Here is a 23067-nt window from a genome sequence, read left to right as displayed (position 1 = left end):
TTGCAGCCAAAGGACACTTAATTTCCCTCAGTTCAAACCTAACTGAGTTTTACTTAAAAGAATGGCTCAAAACAATCTACCAGTTCACTAGATAGAAATGCTCCACAACTTGAAACAAAATCTAAATTCAAATTTGTTAATTCTGTGTATCTGGCAACACCAACTCAGGGTGCTCAGAATTCCATATACATGAAAAAACAATCATTGTATTACTTTACTTGAAACAGCTAATTTACAGCCTAGTTTCCTATCAGAGCAAGGATCTGGTGGTTATTTTAATTTCCATTATTAATTCCTAAAGCTACTTGTCAGCAAAAGAAATTTGTCACAGAATACAGAAAGTAAGTTTCACAAAAATATAAACCAATGAGCAAAGATAATCATAAAGCAGTTGTACTCCAGTAAGAAAAAGCCTATACTGTGAAACAAATGACATTACCTTTTTAAGGCAGAAGGTAAAAGGATTTCTTTAAGAGCTGGCTCTTTAATGATAAAAAAAATAAACCTACACTGACACATTTTATATTAACCTTTCAGATGGCAGTATGTTTAATGCTCAGTCAATACCTAGCTTAAAAAAATTAAACTAGTATAGATGACTGACATTTTGGATTACGACAACAACTCATCATCTTCCTCTTGCAATCAAAAGCATGACCATCAATCCCTTTTGTGCCTACTCAAACTGTCATTGTCTCTGAGTGAGCTCGAACTAGACAGAGAATCTGTCTTCTATTTCTGATCTCATCTCCTGTTATTCCTTCCTCACTTGTATAGGATCTCACACTTGTATTATTTGTGTCTGTTTGGAATAATCTTCATTCTCTTAACAAGTCAAGAATCCCTTCAAAAAAAAGACAAGGAAATAGACATGTTTCCTTAGATGTCTATTACAAAGTATTTTTGGTCTACCCAGCAGGCTATGACCAAGTCAGAATTAACTGCTCTTTTTCCTTGCAATACCAAGAGAACATCTATGGCTATCTCCCCTATAAATATCTGGAACTAAGCTCTTCACTGTTTTGAGATCTCTGACCAGACAGTAACAACTCACTGAAGGTGAACATCCTGCAATTAAAACTTAGTATCTTAACTAGCTTAATGAGCTGATGACTACTCCAAAAAGGACATAAATGGAAAGGAAAATTTATTCCAAAGAATGTGTTGATTTTTCCTAAGTAAAGAAAGGAAAAACCTGAGGAGATATTACATAGAATTATCCTAATAGTTTTCCTTTCAGAAGAAGTTTGAAACATTTAGACTCCGGGGCTAATTTCTTCAACTTTGTGAGGTGTCACAGACCAGCATAGTTCCAAGACGGATTTCAGCTCAGCTATCCCTTAGGTACACAAGAGTCACCCCATTTAAAAGATTCACATGCCTTAACTCATTTGGTATTGTCAGCTGCGAGAGACTGGCACTTCCAGGAGTTGTTCAATCTACTCAGCACTCAAAAACTAGAGATCCATGCAACAGTGTGGACACACAAACCCACTCTTTAAACAATCTTTACTAGGGCCTGAACTTGTTAGTTTTGAGTTAAACTCCATGGCTTGAAGCTTTGGCTTTAACTTGTTCACTTTTAAAGCCCAATACAGTTTTAAACAAGAGGATGTGATTATATTATAAATCCACCAGATCAAGTAGGATTTTCACTTTTAAGCCATGAGATCTCCAGCCAGCAGACTCCAGATGTGATTTTACTATTTTTTTCCATTCTAGACAGAAAAAGTTTCCAGCTTTAGAAATGAAAGAAAAGAATCTGCACTGGTCCTTGGAAATCAAAAGCAGCAGAATTGATGTGTTTTACAAATGGGCTCACAGAAAACACCTCACTTGCCCCTCAGTAAATTTGACCCCTAACACTTGATGTTACTTTGTTACTTGCTCTTTCACTATCATCACTGAAGAAAATCTTGTAACTACCCAGAAACACTTATGAACATTTTGATGCTGTTTTTCTTAATAAAGCTAAAGCAGATTTTTTTCACAGGTGCCATTTGCAGCCTTTTACATGTAATTTGAGGTTAGAATTCTTATGTCTTGCTCTGTAAATCCATAACATCAAAAGAAAAGCTTCTAACAATTAACAAGATAAAGGCAGAGCTGAACCTTATATTAAAAGTTAAGAACAGAAAATACTTTATTAGTGCCCTAAGCACAGGTGATGAGAAAAATAATTTATGGCCTCAAGTCTACATACTGCTTCCCCGTCTCTTTTCTGACAACTGCCTCCACATTTGATTTAGAAAAGCTATACAAAGGCATCAGTAACTTTCACTACATAAATCTTTATATAATACTTCTCACTTGTATCAATGTCTCATTGCCAACGCATTTTTCAGTGCAACCTAACAGTTTCTAGCCACTATTTTATAAATAAATACACTCTTCTCCCTGACACCATTAATTAAAACCCACACAAATAGGTGAAAAAAATTTAAAAAATAAATAAATTAAAGAAAAAAAAAAAAAAATCAAGAAACAATTCTTAATCCAATTCTTTTTACCTTGCTCATCAAGAAGCTTTTTTGTAAGATCTTCTGCCTCATCACCACAGTCCAACTCCAGAGGGTCATCATTAATATCCAGGTTCTCCAGCTCCAATTCCAAATCCTCACTCCCAGGTGCTTCCTTATTATCTTTGGCATCTTTAGAATCTAAGTAGAAGTTAAGTAGAAACATCTAATAAATACAGAGTCATGATTAGAATACAGGAAAACTCGTATTGCTGGACATATGTCTTAGAGCCTCAGTCTTGTCAAAAGAATAAGTGGCAAAGAGTATCTGCTTCTTGAGGGTATATTCTTAGGTCTCAAAAGGTCACATGTCCTCCACATAGCCTTACTCATACAACTGAACACTGCACACATTTACCTATCAGTTGGAATCAGTTAAGAACTGTCAACAGGTTTCAGCGCATTGGTTTGTTCTGAAGCCTACCTTGCATGTCTTCATTGGATGACATGTATACATTCAAACGAACAAGACACTCAAATTTAGCAGTCTAGAGCTGCTGTCACATAGAAAGTATAAGCAATAAAAAACTTGTACACTGGTAAGATCAGACAGAAAAACAGTATCTTCCAAAACCCCAGTAAATTATTATCACAAACATAGCTCAAAACAGAGCCAGATTCTAAGATACAAATTAATGTTTGCACTGCATATTCTCCATAGCTCAACTGATAAAACTGACAAAATGAGGAAAATAGCATTTCACATGATAAAGGGGGAAAAAATTAAAAATCAGAAATCAGAAGAGGAGGAAGCAGCCTTGAAGAAATAACATGCCATGCAGAAGGTCAAATTAAAAAAACCCAAGGTCCTGTTTTCCTTGAAAACAATCTCTAATGTAAGATTCATAAAGGAAGTCAATATTCTTCTCAGACAACACCACTGGTCCAGCATAAAGCATTTTTTCAAGAGATGAGTATTTACAACATTTTGCTATGGTCTCCTTCGCACATCACTTGCAGACTAAGCTTTCTAACAATGTAATTTTCAGGGCAAATAATCTTATTTAAACACTTAATTTTTTCAAACAAAAATGTGACAACTTGTACAGACAGCATACATCACATGAAAATAGTAGACTCAAACCAGGCAACCTGTTTAGAATGACAAACTAAATGACTCTGGAACAGACTTTGGTGAGGTCTCTAGTTCAAGCTTCTGCTCAAAGTGGATGAGCGCTGTATTCACACCAGATTTCTCTGGGACTTCTTTCAGCTGTCTTCAAAAATTTCTTTAAGATAGAAATTCCACCCTCCCATGGCAAGCTGCTCCAACACATAATTATCCTCACAGGGCAATTTCAGAATTTAGCAATCAAAAAGGCAGCCATGAGCTATAAAGATGGAATGCCATTAATACTCAACACTTACCTACTGCATGTGTTTAAGAAAAACAGGTAGCCTGTGTCTTTTTGGCATTTTCTCAGCAGAGCAAGAGTCAAAACACTGCTCTTAGCCAAACACGCACCTTCTGTTACATTTTGAGCCAGTAGTAGTGAATATGATTTGTATCGTATCATAGCTCACCCACCAATGCCTGGCTGAATTAGATCTGAGGAATCATCCAGACTAACAATATTTAAAACATATAAACCTTTAGAAATTTAGGTTTCCCACATAGAAGTTAATATTTACTCATATTGGTTAACCTCCAATTATATCAATATTAAAATGCATTTTCCTTAAATACCACATCCAGATATAATTTCTTCCCTAAAAATTAATCTTAACTCGTGTTCTGTCCCAATCACTATAACTACTATATTAGAGACTCAATACTTTAAGTTTGCATATCTGTTGGATAAGATAGGTTAAAAAAAATACTCATCTAAGCATTCTACCTCTTGATTCATCTTTGCTGGAATCCTTGTTCTGGGAACATTTTTCATTGTCTTTAAACAAAATCGCTGGCACAAAAGCCTTTAAGTCAATGAGATTCTCATAGAAGTTCCTCGCATCTTCATCTTCCCAGATACCCCCCTCCAGGTCATACTCTCCAGGCTTTCCTGGTGTGAAAATATCAATACCAGGTCCATGTTCTGCAAAAAACAGTGAAACCACAAGAAAATTATTTACACAGATTTGTTCTAAAAGGAGGCACATTTAAAGATTGAAAAATACTTTTAGAAACGTGCTATTTATTGCCACCATTTTCACTGTAATGTTGCAATGCATAAAGTGCTTACAACACAATCTTGGTATTAGATATATCTGTAAGTTACCCTAAAATTGTAAATTTAACACTGAAAGACAACACAGTATCAGAATTCAAATCAACTAAAATCAAGCAGCACATTAAGAAATAGAAAGGAAAGCAGTAACAAAATAACTATAGCAGCACAAGAAGTAATTGCTTTGAGTATGATGAATTGCACCCCCTTGTATTTTCAGAACAGAAAAAGGCATTTAAGAAACACAGCTTTCACACAAAAAGGTATGGTTACAATTTCAACACCTCTAAAACTAAAATTTAAGATTTAAGGCACTGGACAGCTCTGCCACATAAATGCTGTGGAGAGCAGAGTACCACTTATCTGGCTTAATAGTATGTCCTACTCATAACATCACCACCCAAAATATATTTCACACCTATTTTTTAACAATATCAGATTTTAAAACTCAAACTATATATACAGTTCTTTAAATGTTAAAAAATGTATTCTATTAAACAGAAGGATTAGGTTAAAAACTTTTTTTAGATTTGTTTCAGGTAATACAGGAATAAATATAAAATTAAAGTACGTTGCATACATGTTGATGCCATAACTACACAGCACATACAATAGTTATGGTTATGTATGAGGTTTAATTACAAAACATGTTAGTCATTCCTGATATCCTTAAGCAGGAAGAAAACATCAGCAAGAAGGTTGGGTTAGCCTTCCCACCACAACCAAGCATTCTGATTAGTTGAGAGCCATTTCTGCCCATGGTGGAAGGCTGGATCTTTGAGGTCCCTTTCAGCCTAAGCCATTCTGTGATTCTATTTTATGATTCTGGTGACATGCTTTAAATGATGTCCTACCCTCAGGTGTTGGTTTCTCTTGAGGAAGGTCAGGCATATTTTCATCCAAAAGATCAGCTAGAGATTGAGAATTTGCCAACAGCTTCTGATAGGACATTGCAAACTCCTCATATTGCTTGTGTCGATCTTCACTCAGCTCTCCTTTGGAGTGAAGAATGCGCCTACAAAAATCAAAGTTAAAGTAAGGCAACCTTTTTCCTTAAAACATTTGAACTAAGCTGAACTACTACCACTTTCTAAGCACAACTAATCTTCCCTCTTTGAGGCAACTGGGACAATTCTAATTTATACTGAAATAGCAAAAACTTGAGCAATGCTATTTTTTCCCAAACACCCATACTGAACTATAGCCTGCAATGTAACTGAGGAAAGCCGTCGTAGCTCTAATTTCAATGACCAGAGAAGGTTAACACAGATTTCAAGTACAATTATGATTATCCTTTAACAGTCCTGCACTATGAACAGACTTTTGTACTAAGTTGAAACATTCAACTTGCAAAAAACTGGATAAAAACTCGTTAGCATCTGTAACAATACATTTCCTTGCTGCTCAAACAATTAAATGGGTGTTGATTGCCAGGAGGCTCAAAACACATTGTGTGTTAAAACCAGCCCATTAATTTTCCAATAAATTCAACTATTTGAAGGTTAACAGTCTAAATTTAGAGCAGATATTTGGTTCTTAACTTGCTATTTGTTTTCTTTTATGAAGCTATCCATACACATTTTAAATCTGTTGTCAAAACCTACTTGCATTTGGAGGAACTCACTCAGAAGTACACACTAAAGCAGTTTCAGGCTTACATGCAGATCAATATAATTTCATTTTCTTGCCAAGCTACAGTTAAGGATTTGGGATTTTAGAGAAATAAGAAAATCAAGAACTTTCAGTAGTTTGAACCAAACATGCAGAACAAGGTAATCTCTTAGTACAAAGCTTTCCACAAGACTAATCAAAAACTGTCATCTTTGATTTTGGGTTAACTAAGAATAAGATGGTTGCTCATCAGCAATGTCCTAGTTTGTCCTCAATTAGGGCTCCTGAGAAGTGCTTTTTCCCATCTGTGGCTTGATTCACTCTGCTTCAATAGTTCTTATATGGAGAAAACTCCTTACTTTGGACTGGCTGAGCTTTCTGGGGGTCCACTATGGCAAAAGTAAAAATGGGCACAGATTAAATACAAAACTTGCAAAGGGAAGCCAACAGGATGAGCTTGTCTAGCAAGTTTCCAATTTGTTTTACAGTAGCTTGAATAATGCTAGTAACTTTGGACTAAGCCGCTGTAATCACTGACAATGCACCCTGCCTTGAGAAGAAAACATTAGAAATTTTAAGGTGCAAATGTCGTAATTCCTAAAGCAGGCTGTAGCATTACATTATCATTAGTCTTTTATTAAGCAGTAAGTATACAGTCACATTCTTGGAAAAGGACTCAAACACTTTATGGCATAAAAATTCTAAACGAGTTTGATATCCCTCAACTTACATTACTCAATCTTAGGTTTTTTAACTCCGAGCTAACTGTAAAACAGAAGTCATCTTTGTACACAATACATTCACAGGATGAGCAACAAAAATCTCTTAATACATGCTGAGAACAAAAAACTTGATATAGATGTCTTGCTAGAGGGCAAGAAGCAGTAAGAGTAGCAAAAATTCTATTTCTTGACCCTCTTACAAAACACACCCAGACAACACGTTTTACCTTCTCTTGCAAAGCAAGGCAAGAAAGAGGAACAAATTAAGTAACCACTGAATTTCCAAAGTGCAGTTGTTCAGTCTAGATTCAGGAAACATGTTATGTGCCAATTCATAGGCTTTCCATGGAGACAGCTATCCATTAGGTACATATTTTAAGCTTAAAATATACCAGCAGCCTCATAAATATGAGCACTGAAGCTCTGTGCTATTACTAAAAAGCAAAGTGCTGTAACAACAGTGTAAGAGTTTCAGTTCCCAAAAGGCAGGTGTTAAAAAATTCAAGGCTAAAGCATACCAAGCAAACTTAAAAAAACACAATTCATTTCTGAATGCAATCAGAAGTACAGCATGAAGTATTTCTCTTACTTTACATCGCTTCAGAATTTCAACAAGTGACAAGAAGCAGATCTTAAAAATATCCTTATTTAGGCAAAGAAGTTTCTTCTGTATCTAACACTCATTTTTGAAAACTCACACTAGAACTTAGGAATCAAGCTGTTTAATTCCAGTGGCACAGTCTGCACAGATTTTGCCGTACCTTCAGGTTCTACTTTCAAAGCCCAACTCAGAGTAGTTTTCCAAGTTACCCACTTGCCAAAATCCTTCTGTCCAATAAAGCTCTAATTTTACCTAAATGACTCACCAGGTAACATGATATTGAAGCACTGTTAAGGTTAGCATGTTGATTTTCAATTAATTTAACCCATCTGTAGAGCTTGAGTTATTTCAGTCACTCTCCTGACAGAGATAAATTCAATAGGTTTTACCTAACAAAATAACACAACCAAACATATGACACTGTTGATGCACATGAGGGAAGAGTTCACACCCTCTTCATTTCACTGGTTTTAGAATAACACTAGGAATAAAAGCTGTTCCTATCAGCCAAGTGGATCAGGTTTAAAACACAGAAGACTGTTTCCTCCAGCAAGATTATTAACCTTTTTTTTTTTTTTGTAAATCAGAAATCAAACAAAAAGCCCAAAACCAACTAACCAAACCAAAACAATACAAGCAACTGAAAACAGCCAAAAAACAAGCAACCAACCACACAATCACTTTCCCCAAATCCACAGTTCAGGAAGATTTCTATAGTTCACAGGTTTCTCACTAGGCAAGTTTCCATCTTTGATTTCATGCCCTGCACTTCCATAACATGCAAATGCCAAACCACTCTCTATTATACACATATGGTAAGCAAGTAAAACTAGTCAGGGAAGTTTTTTTTATGTCTTGTTTCTTTAACAAAATTTACTCTTCAACTTTTATTAAGTAATTAAAGTAAGCATCTTAAAGTTCAGATGGAGATAAATAATTAATTGATATTTCTTCACATATCTTCCCCAAACACAGCTTCGCACCCAAGTTCATAGGGATAATTCAGAAGAAAAGGTGCATAAAGTGGTCCTGAGTCTCATCTACCCAAAGCACCTTCAATGATGAGCTCAGACCAGGCTGCTCAGGGCTCTATCCAGTCATTTTTTTCAGTTGTGCAAGTAATCATTAAAGTGTGCAACCCTCTACCAGAACACTTACTTTTTCTTCACAGATGAACATTCTTTCCCTCTTGGAAATTTTTTTTCCATGTTATTTTGTATCATATGGGGTTTAGAACATGCCAGAACCACTGTGCCCAGAATCAACTCTAATTGTGTATAAAAGTTTGTATTTGTTAAAGAAACAAAGACAATAGCACACTTTAAAGTAATAAAGTCGTTGTACAAATAATAGTAGCTCTAAAGTCAGTTTATGGTCCTGTGAAACACAACACTTTGCTAACTGAGACCAGATAGGACTGCAGCACAACACATCCAAGCCTAAAGCCTTGTCTTGGGAACATCAAGTTTTAATGTATTCCAGGCATATATTTGGCTCTGGACTGACATTAAGCCTTTTAGTTGAAACCTGTGTTGACACACAGTAATTATGCCTGTGCTTATACACAGCAACACATTAATTTCTATCTGTCTGGAGTGCTTCCAAGAGGACTTAAGAATGACCGTGCTTTAAAACCAGCAGTTGGTTTTAGGCTGGCCCAAATAATGACAAGTCAGAATGCTTTAAGGGAAAACAAAAAAATTACTAAACAATGTAATCATAGCAGAAATTACATTTTTCAGATCTCACATGTATACTGGTACTCTTCATAGCTTTTCATATTGACATTTTAATTATGTGAACTAAACTGTCTACACTCCCCAACATTTTAATACATAAAACTGGCCCACATTAAGGGTAAGAGTTAATCTCCTTTTTCCTTCATCCTGGTACACCGAAGAAAGTAAACAAACCAAAACCATTGTGGCATATGCTCCATTAGATATCTGTGGGTGGAAGGGGAGAAAATGGATTGTGCCAACTGGAAAAGGACAGCACCAGCTGGGAAAGAAGCATTACTCTCAAGCTGCTAAGGAAGCATCACCAAAATAATAAGAGTTAAGAGAATTCAAGCTAAAAGTCAACTTCTATTTTCTTTAAAGGTACTCAAGGAGTCTGCTTGGTTTTTGCTTTTTAAGTATTCAGAGTAAATTTAGATATTTTTTTTTCTAGATATACCGCAGAATACTCTCACCTTCTACACACCACTAACAGACTGTTTAAAAATACCACAACAAATTTAGGTATTTAATACAAACACTATTTGTTTTCATAATAGAAAGCAACATTCAAGTGTCACCTGTTTTGTCTTTCAATATTTTGTAGCTCCCTGTGGTCCCTTTTCAGGTGTTTGGTCAAAGATGTAAAGTATTCCTTCAACAAGTTCTGGAAGGGCTGTTGTTTCTCTGGACTAATTATCTCACTAGGAGGAAAGCTCAAGTTAAACTTCTCTGCAACAGTTTTTACTTTCCTTGGTACCAAACCAGCAATGTCATCTCCACAGTGCCGACAAAAGCTGATAACAACAGAAACATGAGTGTGGGATTCTCGATCAGCATTAATAATATTTTTAAGCTGCTCGTAGATTAAAGACAGACCTTCCTTGTCAGTGAAAATCCCAACTATGGTCAATTCTGCAATGAATCGCAGATCAGTTCTTAATTTAGTAATGTTGGGAGTCTTCTCTTCTTTCCTTGCTTCAAAATGTTTTTTCCAAGCTTGAAGTAATGAAGGAGCAAAATCAGCATAGCGCTGGTGAAAGAGGGAACACAAGTGCACAGCGCAGTTCACATCTGATATTTTCAGTTTGGCTTCTACAATGGAAGCTACTGCTTCTGCAATGTACTTGCTTAAATTCAGGCTATTAAAGTCATGAGACAAGGAGTCCCTTTGTTGCTCCGTAATGGTTTTTAGCTTCTTCACAAACGCTGTGTTCTTCTTCAGACTGGAATCCAGTCTGCTGAAGAAGTTCTCTTCAGGGCGATTGTCTGGTGCATTCTGGTTTTTGCTGCGAAGCTCTTTTCTTGCCTGATGGCGTTCCCAAGCTTCCTGATGGAGCTGATGTGCTTCCTCTTTTTCTCTAAAAGAAAAATTAGCCATTTGCATCACAGAATCTTACTTTCAGGTTAACAATGCAAAGGAATAACAAGTCAATTGGAAAGCCTCTAGTAGCTCTAAACACAATTTCCCTTTAATACTCTTTAAATATTTAACGAGTTGATGCTAGAAAGCTCAAGCACCTGCTTTATAAAGCCTGTTTACCTTTCTTGCTGCAAAAGGCAAGTACTACTTGTTGCAGAATGAAATTTCTCAAATATTTCTATGCAGAACATATTAATCACAACAGATCTAGAAAATACAAACACAAAACTCCACGGAGAAGAGTCTAACAAGCTTTCAGCAGGTTACTGTATTACACAATCTATTCCAGATCTGCTGAAATTGCACACAAAATTTTCAACAGGTGCAATAGATCTGTCCCAGCTAGAATTTGGCTATGACATTGCCTCAGCCTTACAAAATGATGCATTTCAAACAAAAACAGCATCCAGAATCCTTCCTTTAGTGGTCTGAAGATGCTACCTTCAACACTGTAGCACCTTTTAATAACATCCTAAGGAACACCGTTTTGGAAATATAACACATTACAGGTTATATTCTAATTTGCCAATCAGGTTATCAATTGTCAATGACCGATTAGAAGAAATTACAGCAAACCCTCACAATAGATTTGCTCCTGTTATGGTCTCTGGACCCATTAAGTGTCTGTATTCCCAAATTTATGATGCTAAAACTTCTCCACCTTGAATGAAACTGCTTCTTTATTCAAGCATAATGGTCATCACATGGAGAATGCTATCAAAAAACCTGTATTGAGAGACTAAACGAGTTAGAGGTGAATACTCAAACCTACCTAGAATTCATAAAGCACACTCAGCTAGTCATGTAAACTTTATAACACTACATACAAGTTACTGTAAACAACTCAAACAGTTCATCTTTTATAACCCTGCCCACCTGATAGCAGGACTACAGCATTTGGTGCAATTAAAAAGACAACTTACTTCAGTTGAGCAGCTGCTGCTTCTTGTTTCTTTTTCTCTTCCTCCTCCTGTTTCTTTTTCTCCTCTTCTTCAAGCTTCTTTTTTTCTTCTTCCTCTTTCTTCTTTTGCTCTTCTTCTGCCTTTACTTTATCCTCTTCTTTTTTCTTCCGTTCCTTGTCTTCCTTTTTTCTTTTATCCTCTTCCATTTTTTTCTTTTTATCTTCAGGAATCTTTAAAGTCTCTCTCTTCATGCCAACCTTGACATCATCCTTTGGCTTTTCCCTAGTGCTCACTGGTCGCCTTTCACTGAATTCTTTTTCTTTATTATTTAATGGAGATTCTTTTTCTTCCATATTTGCTGACTTCTTGCGCTCAGCTGGCATTGTGCTACCCAGGCAAGTCTGCAGAATCACAGGAAAAAAAGTACTTTTAATAAATATTTAATTTGTTGATATGTTAGTCACTTTCCCAGCCCAACCATACTCCGGTTTTAACCAAGTAAGACAACTCAGAAATGCGTGACTCAGAATAAAATGCAGGTTTAAGATAAGTTTTCTTGAACTAAGGAATGGACTTAATAGATTAAGCCTAAATCATTCTGTTATATTGTTACACTGCAAAGTTGCCTTCAGCATGAACTTGTGAAGCATTTGAAGTCTCTACCACCTGAGGAATACAAGATCTTGGAACATAAACAGAAGTCCAGCTGAAAAAAAAATTAAAAATCTAAGATGGATGAAAGCACAATACCCCCAAGTTCAAGATGAGTAAATATTTGATTGATCAACATGCACCAGTACCTCACAGACTTTTCTACACATCTCCTAATAATACTTTCAATTCCTTCATTCAGGACCACAGGACAATGGAGGTTACACAGGACCTCAAGAGCTCAAAGCAGGGTCAGAGAAGTTTGGGCTCCAGGTTTGAAAACTGCCAAGGAAGGAGACTGCACAACCTCCCCAGCCAATCTGTTCCAATGCCCAACTGTCCTCACTGTAAAAAGGCATCATCTTGCACCCCTCTTTCCTCACTCCTCCCAAGATTTCCCCAGTCATCTCAAGGACTCCTCCCAAGTATTGCCCAAGTACCAATTAGAGCATGTTATGCTGACTCGTGTATGCACAAACTTCTCTGTAGCATTTCTACTGTTATTTCTACCTGTTCTACTGGCAATTACCAAGAGTTGAAGGGTCCCATTGTATCACTCTCTACCCAATATTCTCCTGGGGCTTGTAAGAAGTTTAGAATTTTTTGGGTTCCTAGCCCTCTAAGTGTTAGTTTCATCTGGCTAAAAATAACCACCACCACCACCCCCAAAAAAAGAAAAAAAAAAAAAGGTATTTTGAGCAAGACAGGGTAGACTTGCCAAATAACTTAGATCAGAAGGAAACTGTGAAAGTCACAGAGTTCAACCCCCTGCTCAAAGCAGGTCCAATCAGATCAGGGACTTGGCTAGCTATGTTTTGAATCTCTCTAAAGATGGAGGTGCAGTGGACCCCTCTGGGCCCCTGTTCTAGAAATCTGAATAACAACATCATGGAAAAAGATTTTCCTAACACCAGCCTGGAATTTGCTATGCCTTGTCTTGTGTATGTTTCTTTTCATGTTACCCCTGTACAGCTTTGAGAAGAACTCAGCCACGTCTTCTCTATGCTCTCCCTTTAAGCTGAGCAATAAGACTTCCCACTCTCTTTTTACAGAGTAAAAAACCCTGTTCTCTCTATCACTCTTCAGACACCATGTTCTCCAGCCTTCTATGATCTTAGTGCTTCTCCAGTGGACTTGTTCCAGCACGTCAATGCCTTTCTTGGAACAGAGAACCCACAACTGGATGCGGTATTGTTGGTACTAAATGGAAGAAAAAACCTCACCTTCTTCAACCTACTGGTTAACTCTTGTTAGTAGTCTAGAATGATGGAACTGGCCTTACTCCAAGGACATTCTGCTGACTCATGTTCAGGATCAAATAGGGTCAGAATGGAATAAAAGGCAATTAGAAACACCTAAGCCTTGTTTATTTCAGGCTAAATTGATTTCTTCATAAATAATGTGTGCATATTTATGTGCTTCAAGTTAAATGCATATGTAGGCAGGACTGATGGGATACAACTGCATGTAGTACCTCCTAAAGAACCATCATGTAGGTTTTACTACTGACACCAGTTTGACTCCGAATTGCTGACCTTACTCCTGCCTTTCTTTTATTCATACCAGATGATGAAAATAGTCTAGATTCACATACTACCTACATCCACTCAACAAAACAGATAACGACTTGCACTCCAACCTAATGTAGAATGCTTCTAGTAGCTGAAATAATACTTTGAAGATATTTATAAATAAGATATAATGGTAAAGAAAATCTCGAAGTATTACACATTCCCTCCCAAACACTAAGAGATTCATATACTGACTTTCCTGTATGGAATACTGTGTTACAATTTTTAAGATGCTTATCCAGGACTTCTGAAGAAGAAAGCTGCTTGCAAAAATTCACAGTGTATTCAGAAATGGGCAGTGACAACCTACTAATGGAGAACCTGCGCAGGACTCTGCCTCTCTGACAGCAATGGGCAACAGCACCAATAAATACATGTTTCTAACACTTGATGTATGGAGGCAAGACCAACCAAATCAGCATTGCTTGAAAAAGTACTAGCAAATTTAGTCATAGATATGCATTATGGAGCCAAAGTTTCACAGTGATAACTCTCTATTAATCTTTTCTCACTGCAAATCCATATTGGAAATTTCCTAACTTTGAGACAGATAAAAACTCCCATCATTTTTAACAAAAGAAATTTGAAAGGGAAACTTTTGGCATTTAAACATCAGTGCAATATCTTAGTAGTATGATTCGGTCCATTAGAGTACCAACTCTCCAGTAACTGTCTTAAAATGTTTTTACCAAGAAGTCTATTAAACAAAAATAGCCCAGAGTAACACATTGGGTTTTTTTTTAAAGTGTTAGATTCTGAAAGATAATAAATTGAGGGCTAAGTTTAAAAGGAAAACATTGTGAGAAAAGGATTGCTTGATTAAAGAAATGCTGGAAAGACATGTAATAATTCCAATACTTAGCTATTAGTAGGGTAATTAATTTACAATTTGGAAAACCAAACTAACTACTGAACAAAATATCCAGCTACACAGGCAGCTTCTACAACATGGCCACTTATGAAAATTATTACAGTATTCAAACTCTTATTAAATTTAAGAACTCAGAATTCTGTTTTAAAGACACTTCCAACATTTGCTTGTGTAGAAATAAAATACAGAAGACAGAACAAAAAGAGATGAAGCACCATCACATACACTGTGCCTTTGATCACAAGGCTGCATTAGCTACTTTTCCACTATGAACACTGGGTGACTATAAAACCCCAACAATCTAGTTGAGAACAGATTTCTGCCCTGTGGTGTGTCACTATACTCCTCACTACCTGCTATGTATATAGCTCCTTATCTCATAAGCCCTTCTGATTGCACTGCCAGTTCATTTATGTCTATCAACCACTGATAGCGGGAGGCAGGCAGTGTGGTTACTGCCTCCAAGCTGTACATAGACTGATTCACAGGTCAGCACACTAGTGTCAGCTAACAGCACAGACAGAGCTGCCCATTGAGGGCATGCTACTGCCCTTCCCTCAGCAAGCATGTTAATTGAGACCTCATCACTTTTCCTCAGCTGCCAGTTACCACAAGATAGGTTGAAATCTTATACCTTCAAGACATCCGCCTAATTTGACTGAAACTGGCTGAAAAGTTCCAAAGTTGTGGGAAGCACAGAAAAATGGATACAGGCAGGAAGCTCACCTACATGTTATTTCCATAGGTAATGAAGCTGAAGATACACAGTTTTGTCCAGATTAAGGGAATGGTAAGAAAGCATTAAAAGACAAGTAATCATTAAGAGAACATCTATTAATGCCTAATGTTTATATGAATGTAATGATGAAAAGGCACAACAAAGTCAAGCCTTGTAAGCGAGCAGAGAGAACTGGTGAAGCAAAACAACTAAAAATTACACAGAAGGGAAAAGACAAGCACAAGAAAAGAATTCCATGTGCTTTTGGACTCTTGGCAGCCATTAAGACACTTTTCACATTCTAGCTTCTCAGTTTCATCATTTACAGATGCTATTTTTCTAGAGAAAACTATTATGCTTTTTTTTTTCCCCACATTTAACCTGTATCAATCCACTCTTTGTAAAGAATTTTTTTATTGTCCCTGAACATCTACTAAGGGTTTTTTTTCATGCCAATCTCAAAATTTGAAAACTGAAGGGAGTGGGTTCACGAAAACTTTAGGCTTAAACCCCTAACAAATAGGTCCTGGAATACACAGGCAACATTTAAGAGAAAGCAACTGTGTACTTACTTTCAGGGAAACCAAAGATTCATAAAAGGTACATGAATCTAGTTGCTATTCAAATTAAAAGGATAAACATCAACATCTTGGCCTGATATGCTTAAATCTTCTTAAATCAACAAAAACAGCCCATTGGCACACACTGCCATACTATAAACCAGAATCTAAATCCTTGTGAACACCAGTATGAGGGAGGGAAATGCAGTTTTATTGAACTGAGACTACCGATATTTTTAACATTCTTTTTTACTGCTACTGGAAACGAAATTGACCACACAAAAATTCTTTTATGAAGCTACCATAATACAATAGAGGTATGGCAGACAAGGAATGTAGGTAAGATGTTCCACTTCTGACTGGCTGAAAAACCCCAACGAGCAACAAACTTCTTCATCATAAGAAACCACACCACTCAGAAATTAAGTTTCAAGAATAGAAATGCAATTAAACTTTCTCTGAAAATAAGGGAAGAAAAATACCATGGCCGATCAGAAGAAAATAAATCTAGCCACAAGTTTTGAATCATGAGACAGAGACAGGTACACACAGTGCAGAGAAAGAAGTCCCCACACACTCCGGCAGGGAAGGCAGGCCTCCCTAACCAGACGGGCAGTTTTACTTTCGGTTCCATACATCTCGAGAAAGCGTTTTGCTCTTAGACCTGCAAGAGGGCACTTTTCAGTAAGAAAAAGTGGCCTACAGACAAGATACTAAATATGTGCGGCGCAAAAGACCTCTTAGCTAATAACCCTCCTCGCACGCGTCGGGACACCCCTACACATGTCAATCCACGTAGGCAGGCTCCTCAACCCAGACGCCTTCTCAGGCTCTGCCTTCCCCGCTCGCACTGCAAGCCCGAGACGCAATAGCCACCTGCTCCTCTCCTTGCCACCGCTTCCCCGTGCCCTGCAGGCACCTTCACACTAGCCCTCCGTTGTTCTCACCCTGACAGTCTCCTCTCCTCTGCCTCAGGACGCCTTCTGCCCCGAGGAAGCCTCTCCTCGCGCCGCCTCACGGCCCCCACCTCTGACAGGCCCCTGCGCCCTCCCACCGTCTCCCCCAGGGCCCTTTCTCCCCACACACCACGGCACGTCACCGCCCTACCCTCCGGGCCACCCGGCGATCCCGCGCTTCCCAACCAGCTGCTAACGCTACCTGCGCCCGGTGCGGACATCAGCCCGGCCTCCCGGGGAGTACCAACTCCTCCGCTCACCGCAGCCCCTTCCCCGACGCGCGAGGCCCCCTCGCTCTTCTCCCTTCACGACGCCCGGCGCGCTCCCTGCGGAGGTGGCCACCGCGCTGCCTGACCGACAGCACTGTGCCGACCGGGCCCGTGAATCGCGCCTCGCGACGTTCAGTTGCGATAGAAAGGACGCGGCCGCTAATCGAGCCGTTGCCGCAGCTCCGGGCTGTCTATGAGCGGCAGTTCCCAACGGGCGAAGGTCAGGCAGCACTAAGGACAGCCCCAGGCGGGTCCTGACTCAGAGCGACTCTGCTCGGACTACCGGGAGGCTGCGGAGGCGGAAGTGGCTATGGCTGAGGGTGGGGGCTTGGCGGTGTCGCGGGGCGTGTCCTTCACAACAGCGGGGCGGAGTGGGCGATGAATATCTCTTCCTTGGTGGGCTAAAGCACGATTCGCCCTGTCGTGACGTGTCACCCGTGAGGCGTCACGGCGCGTTTACTCTAGTTGTCATGCGAAGGCTGGCCTTTCTGAGGGGGCTGTACCGTGCGGGTGAACACCAGGTACGGCGCTCCCTGATCTACTCTGATAGTACCATGATAAATACTAGGGATAGCAGTGGCATATTATCACGTTATTATGTAATCGATTATTCAATCATAGAATGCTTTGGGTTGGAAGGGACCATCAAAGATCATCTAGTCTAATTATTCCTGCAGTGAGCAAGGGGCACCTTCAACTAGATCAGGTTGCTCAGAGCCCAACCTCATTCTAAAAAAATTCCATGCTTAGATCTAGTCTAAATCACCTCTCAGTCTACAAACATCACTCCTTACACTGTCACAACAGGCTCTGCTAAAAAGATTGTCCCCATCGTTTTTTTAGACCCCCTTTAACTACTGAAAGGCAGCAATAAGGTCTCCCAGGAGCCTCCTGCAGGATAAACAACCCAAACTATCTCAGCCTTTCTACATAGGAGAGGTGTTCCAGCCCTTGAAACATTTTTGTGGCCTTCTCTGAACCAACTCTAACAGGTCTGTGCCTGTCTTGTGCTGAGGACTCCAGAGCTGGATGCAGCACTTCAGGTGGGGGGCTCCCCAGAGAGAGGCAGAATCCTGGACCTCCTGGTCTTGTCTTTTTTTTTTTTTTTCTTTTTTTTTTTTTTTTAATCAGCCCAGCATACTAACTCTGGTACCTCAGTTTCACCATCCTGTCCTGCCCTCACTCCTGTCCAGACATCTGAAAGCATTTTACAATGGTTAATTTATTTGTACAAAACTTAACAAGTTATTTGAAAGACTGATGATCTGTGTGTCTGGGCACAGTGTCAGCTGTTGAGCAACCCTGAAGTTGTTCATGCTGGAGAAGGATGGCACAATCCAGAATTTCAGAGTATGACTCTGGTATTTATTTTCCAGTTAGATTACAGATACCGACACAATCTTTTTCGCAGGTATGGGAAAGTTTTTTTACGTCCCTCTAAACTTATAACAAGCACACAGAAATATTTGGCTATGAAAGTAAGCACAGGCCTGAATGTGCATAATTATATGATTCGGATGTTAAAGCCACCTTTTGTTCAGAGGCAAGAGTAAGCCCAACTATAAAGACTCCGTTTACTGATGCAAAGTTTTAGTTGTCCTCTGCCAACTGGTACAAGACTAGACAGGTTTATTTTTTCTCCTGCCTGTTGTTTGAAAGGACAAAGTCATTCTTGTTACTTAGGTTGTTCAAGTGTCCCTGATACACAAAGATTTCATGTACTTGCCAAAATATCTTGAGTTACCAGATTGATTAAGTTGATTCACTAGAGAGGGGAAGTGGAGAAAATCTGTGTGCTAAATAGAGGAAAAAAGGTCTAAATGGGGAGGGTAGCTCCATGTTAGTGTCAGTGTTTTATTTTCCAAAGCCACAAATCCTGTAGCCTGTCAGTGGATGCCTCTGAATTACTCCTTTTTGGGGTTGAAAAGGCAAGCTTGGCATTGTATTAGGCTTAAGTATCAGTTTCAGCGGCATTATGTCAAATACTGGCTTATTTTCTTTTGGAGCATAATATTGCTGTCTTCTCTAACATGAATAAAATATTTACAGTTTTGAAATGAAACAAAAACTTCATCTGTGTCTATAGCACATTTCCATTTACCTATGACTATGCTGAAACTGTCTTTTGTAAAGACCATGCAAGTAAATCTTGTTTCACTTTGATCTGATATCTCAGAAAGGTTTTACTTATAAAGCGCCTGATTCTTTTATGGCTACTTACATATTGATTCAGTTTTCATACTACTTACCAAAAAGAAATCCAGATAGATCTCATTTCCCAAGTCTCAGATATAAAGTACATCTTCAATTTATTTTAATCCCTGAAGGTTTGCTTCCCAGTATGTTTCCTCTATTGCTGGCACAAAACATGCACACAATATTCAGAGACAAATCACAGTTGTGCCAAATACTGGCCTCATGTACTCAGTATTTCCTTGTAGCCAGATCCAGAACATGATCTCTTTTGCCAACTAAGCAAATATTCACACAACTTTTTTAGACCAGCCTGTTTTCTTCCTCTAACTATTGGGGGTTGTTTGTAGTCACTGTTTCCTAGAAAGGAACTATATTGTAGTACATTCACAGGCTTGTGTCTTATCCTGGTAGGATAAATCACATTTGCATATGTCCAATCCATCTTGGCCCTCAGATCCCAGATGACCTCTCTTCACAAACTTCCTCAGGACTTACTTTGTGGGCAGTTTTCTTGGGATGATGTAGCCACTAAAGTAGCCAGGGCCGTAATCCCTTTAGAAGCACTGATGATAATTTTCTGTTTAAAATTGGCAAGTTCAGATCTGCTAGCTCATCATCTGCACGCTATTTAATATATACAACCTTCATTTTGAGGCATTTCTAGTTTTCTTAGCCAGAACATCAAGTAGTACTGAGTCAGCATCACATAGGAGTCTTCTCTAGGACAGGATCTTTGTGGTGGAGGAGGCAGGCCAGGCAACCCCCCTTGGAGAGCTAGAGCACATGCTCTTAGCAGCAGTGTTTCTGGTGGCACAGGTACCACTTTCTCACATTTAGACATGAAAGTCAACAAAACTTTATATTAACCTAGACAGAGTTCCAGTAAGGCTTTTGCCACGTGTAATCATGCCCTGCAAAAGAATGTTATGCTGGCAAAAGTCTGCAAAGTACCATAAATCTCTATGAACTGAATTTTTAATCACAGAAAAAAAAAAAAACCAACAAGTTGATTTGATGAGGTATATATTCCATATATCCATGATTAGACTAAACTGGTATATATGAATATTCCATTACTTCCCTAAGATCCACACACTGTGACTGAACCATCTCATTTAGTCCCTATTAACTCCAGATAACTTTTAATGTTCAAACCCATTCCTACCAGTGCCAATAGGGAAATACTCAACTGTCTGCTTTAAAGAAAAAACACATGGAGATCTTTTGCTTGATTGGCATTTGCTTAAGAGCTGGGGAAAAATATTTCATCATCTTATAATCTGCCTGCAATATTTGTCTTTTCCCCAAGCACAGAATGGAAATATTTAACTGCATAAATATTTTCTCCCTTTCCCAACTCTCAACTCCACAAAATCACATCATGTTGCAGCATTATTTTCAAGGTTCCTTTGTTCTAATACACATTGAAAAAAATTCTACGTTCAAGGCCTCATTTCTACTACACTGTACTCTGTTGGCCACATCAGCTGTCCTTTTGCAGCTGTATCCTTTTTGCCTTCTTTATACCTTAAAGGTCAATCATTTTGATTTTTCTCCCAAAATGGATGTTACAAGTCTGCATAAAACCAACCATACAGGCTTCAAGAAATATGAATGGACCCTTTCCAAGAATTGTAAATGTAAAATCCCTAGGCAGCTGTGGTGTTGTAATTGATTCCATTGCAAAATCCAGTTCCACCAGTTCCAAAAGCATATAATTGTGGTCTGATTTGAAGAAAAAGTGCTCTTTGATTTCCCCATCATGAAAGAGGTCTACAAAGTTGGTTCATGAGCACAACCAAGCCTATGGAAAGGTAATTTTCCATTACCCTTCCTGTCTCCCAGGCCTGCATTCACACAGCCTACCGAATCACAGAATGTTTGAGAATGGGAGAGATCTTTGAAGGTTATCCAGTTCTGGGCCACTCAGTTTAGGAAAGATGTTGAGTTGCTGGAACGTGTCCAGAGAAGGGCAACAAAGCTGAGGAGGGCTTTGGAGCACAAGCCCTGTGAGGAGAGGCTGAGGGAGCTGGGGTTGTTTAGCTTGGAGAAGAGGAAGCTGTTGCTGTCTACAACTACCTGAAGGGAGATTGTAGCCAGGTGGGGGTTGGTCTCTTCTCCCAGGCAACCAGCACCAGAACAAGAGGACACAGTTTCAAGCTGCACCAGGGGAGGTTTAGGCTGGATGTTAGGAAGAAGTTCTTCATTGAAAGAGTGATTTGCCATTGGAATGGGCTGCCCAGGGAGGTGGTGGAGTCACCATCACTGGAAGTGTTTAAGAAGAGACTAGATGAGGCACTTGATGCCATGATTTAGTTGATTAGATGGTGTTGGGTGATAGGTTGGACTTGATGATCTTGAAGGTCTTTTCCAACCTGGTTAATTCTATCCTATTCTATTCTATCTAGTCCAACTTCCCTGGCTCAGGGTCACCTACAGAGAGCTACCCAGGACCATGACCAGACAACTTTTGAATATCTCAAAGAGTGAGATGCCACAACTTTCCTGGATAACCTGTGCCAGTGCTCAGTCACCCTCATAGTGAAAAGGTGTTTTCTGATGTTCAGAGGGATCCTCCAGTGTTGCAATTTGTGCTTATTGCTGCTGGTCCTGTCACTGGGCACCACTGAGAAGAGCCTGGCTTTGTCCTTTTTGCACCCTCCTTTTAGGTATTTATGTAGATTTCTAAGATACCCATACCCTTTCTCCAGGCTGCACAGTTCCAGCTCCCTGAGCCTTCCCTCATGTGTGAGATGCTCCAGTCTTTTCATCATCTTCACAGCCCTTCATTGGACTCTCTCCAATATGTCCATGTCTGTCTTGTATGGAGGAGCCTAGAACTGGATGGAAGTGAAGCCAGGTGTGGTCTCATCAGTGCTGGGTAGAGGGGACCCACTGGCAATACTTTAATGCAGTCCAGGATACCATTTGCCTTCTTTGCTGCAAGAACAGAACTGCTGGCTGATGTTCAACTTGGTATCTGTCAGGTCCCCTCAGTCCTTTTCTGCAAAGTTTCTTTCCCACTGAGTGTCCCCCAGCATGTACTGGTGTACTGTTCTTGTTGACCTTCCTGAAATTGCTGTTGACTCACTACACACCCTTGGAGTACACTGCTAGTTACCAGCATCTACCTAAAGCTGGTGTCCCTCATCATCTTCCCGTGCACCTGGATGTTTAGTTTTAAACCAACCTCACTGTCTGCTCATGTAGCCCACACATCAACATCTCATAAAAGGATCTTATGGTAGAAGTCAGGTAGACAACATCCGTTGCTCTCTCCTTGTCCACCAGGCCAGTCACTTTGTTGTAGAAGTTTATCAAGTTGGTCAACCATGGTGAAGCCAGGCTGACTACTTCTGATGACCTTCCTCTTCAGCCTTGAGAAGGTGGCTTATGAGAGCCCTTATTGCCATGTACCAGTATGTAAAGGGTGACTGCAAAGAAGATGGAGGGTCCCTTTTTACAAGGAGTCACGTGGAAAAGGGGAGGGGTAATAGGTACTAGTTACTGCTGGAGGTGTTCTGATTAAACACAAGAGGAACATTTTCACAGTAATAATCAGCTATTGGAATAACTTCCTCAGGGAAGTGGTGGAGGTCCCAACGTTGGAC

The 23067-nt window shown here is 39.2% G+C and overlaps 1 protein-coding gene across 5 annotated transcripts in view; it reads right to left on the bottom strand.

Moving 5' to 3' along the window:
* The window catches only part of UPF2 (UPF2 regulator of nonsense mediated mRNA decay), a 67203-nt gene extending 49688 nt beyond the window's left edge, over window positions 1–17515 (bottom strand). For 2 of the 5 annotated variants that reach the window (XM_068168451.1, XM_068168491.1), the window contains exons 1-6: window positions 17194–17513; window positions 11686–12065; window positions 9921–10700; window positions 5542–5702; window positions 4358–4555; window positions 2511–2660 (exon numbers count right to left, since the gene is read on the bottom strand). In XM_068168451.1, coding sequence (XP_068024552.1) covers window positions 2511–2660; window positions 4358–4555; window positions 5542–5702; window positions 9921–10700; window positions 11686–12047 — 1651 coding nt within the window. In that variant the 5' untranslated portion in view covers window positions 12048–12065; window positions 17194–17513. Of the gene's footprint in view, window positions 1–2510; window positions 2661–4357; window positions 4556–5541; window positions 5703–9920; window positions 10701–11685; window positions 12066–16982; window positions 17084–17193 lie in introns of those variants that run through there. The other 3 variants (XM_068168471.1, XM_068168481.1, XM_068168461.1) reach the window with 3 other exon arrangements.
* Between the last annotated feature and the right edge of the window lie 5552 nt (window positions 17516–23067).

Source organism: Melanerpes formicivorus, unplaced genomic scaffold (genome assembly GCF_026170545.1).
Source record: "Melanerpes formicivorus ecotype bairdi unplaced genomic scaffold, bMelFor1.0.p_v2 SCAF_3, whole genome shotgun sequence".
In the NCBI taxonomy this organism is placed as follows: domain Eukaryota; kingdom Metazoa; phylum Chordata; class Aves; order Piciformes; family Picidae; genus Melanerpes; species Melanerpes formicivorus.
Note: the sequence above shows the minus strand (reverse complement) of the source record. Positions and strands in the feature narration are given on the sequence as shown.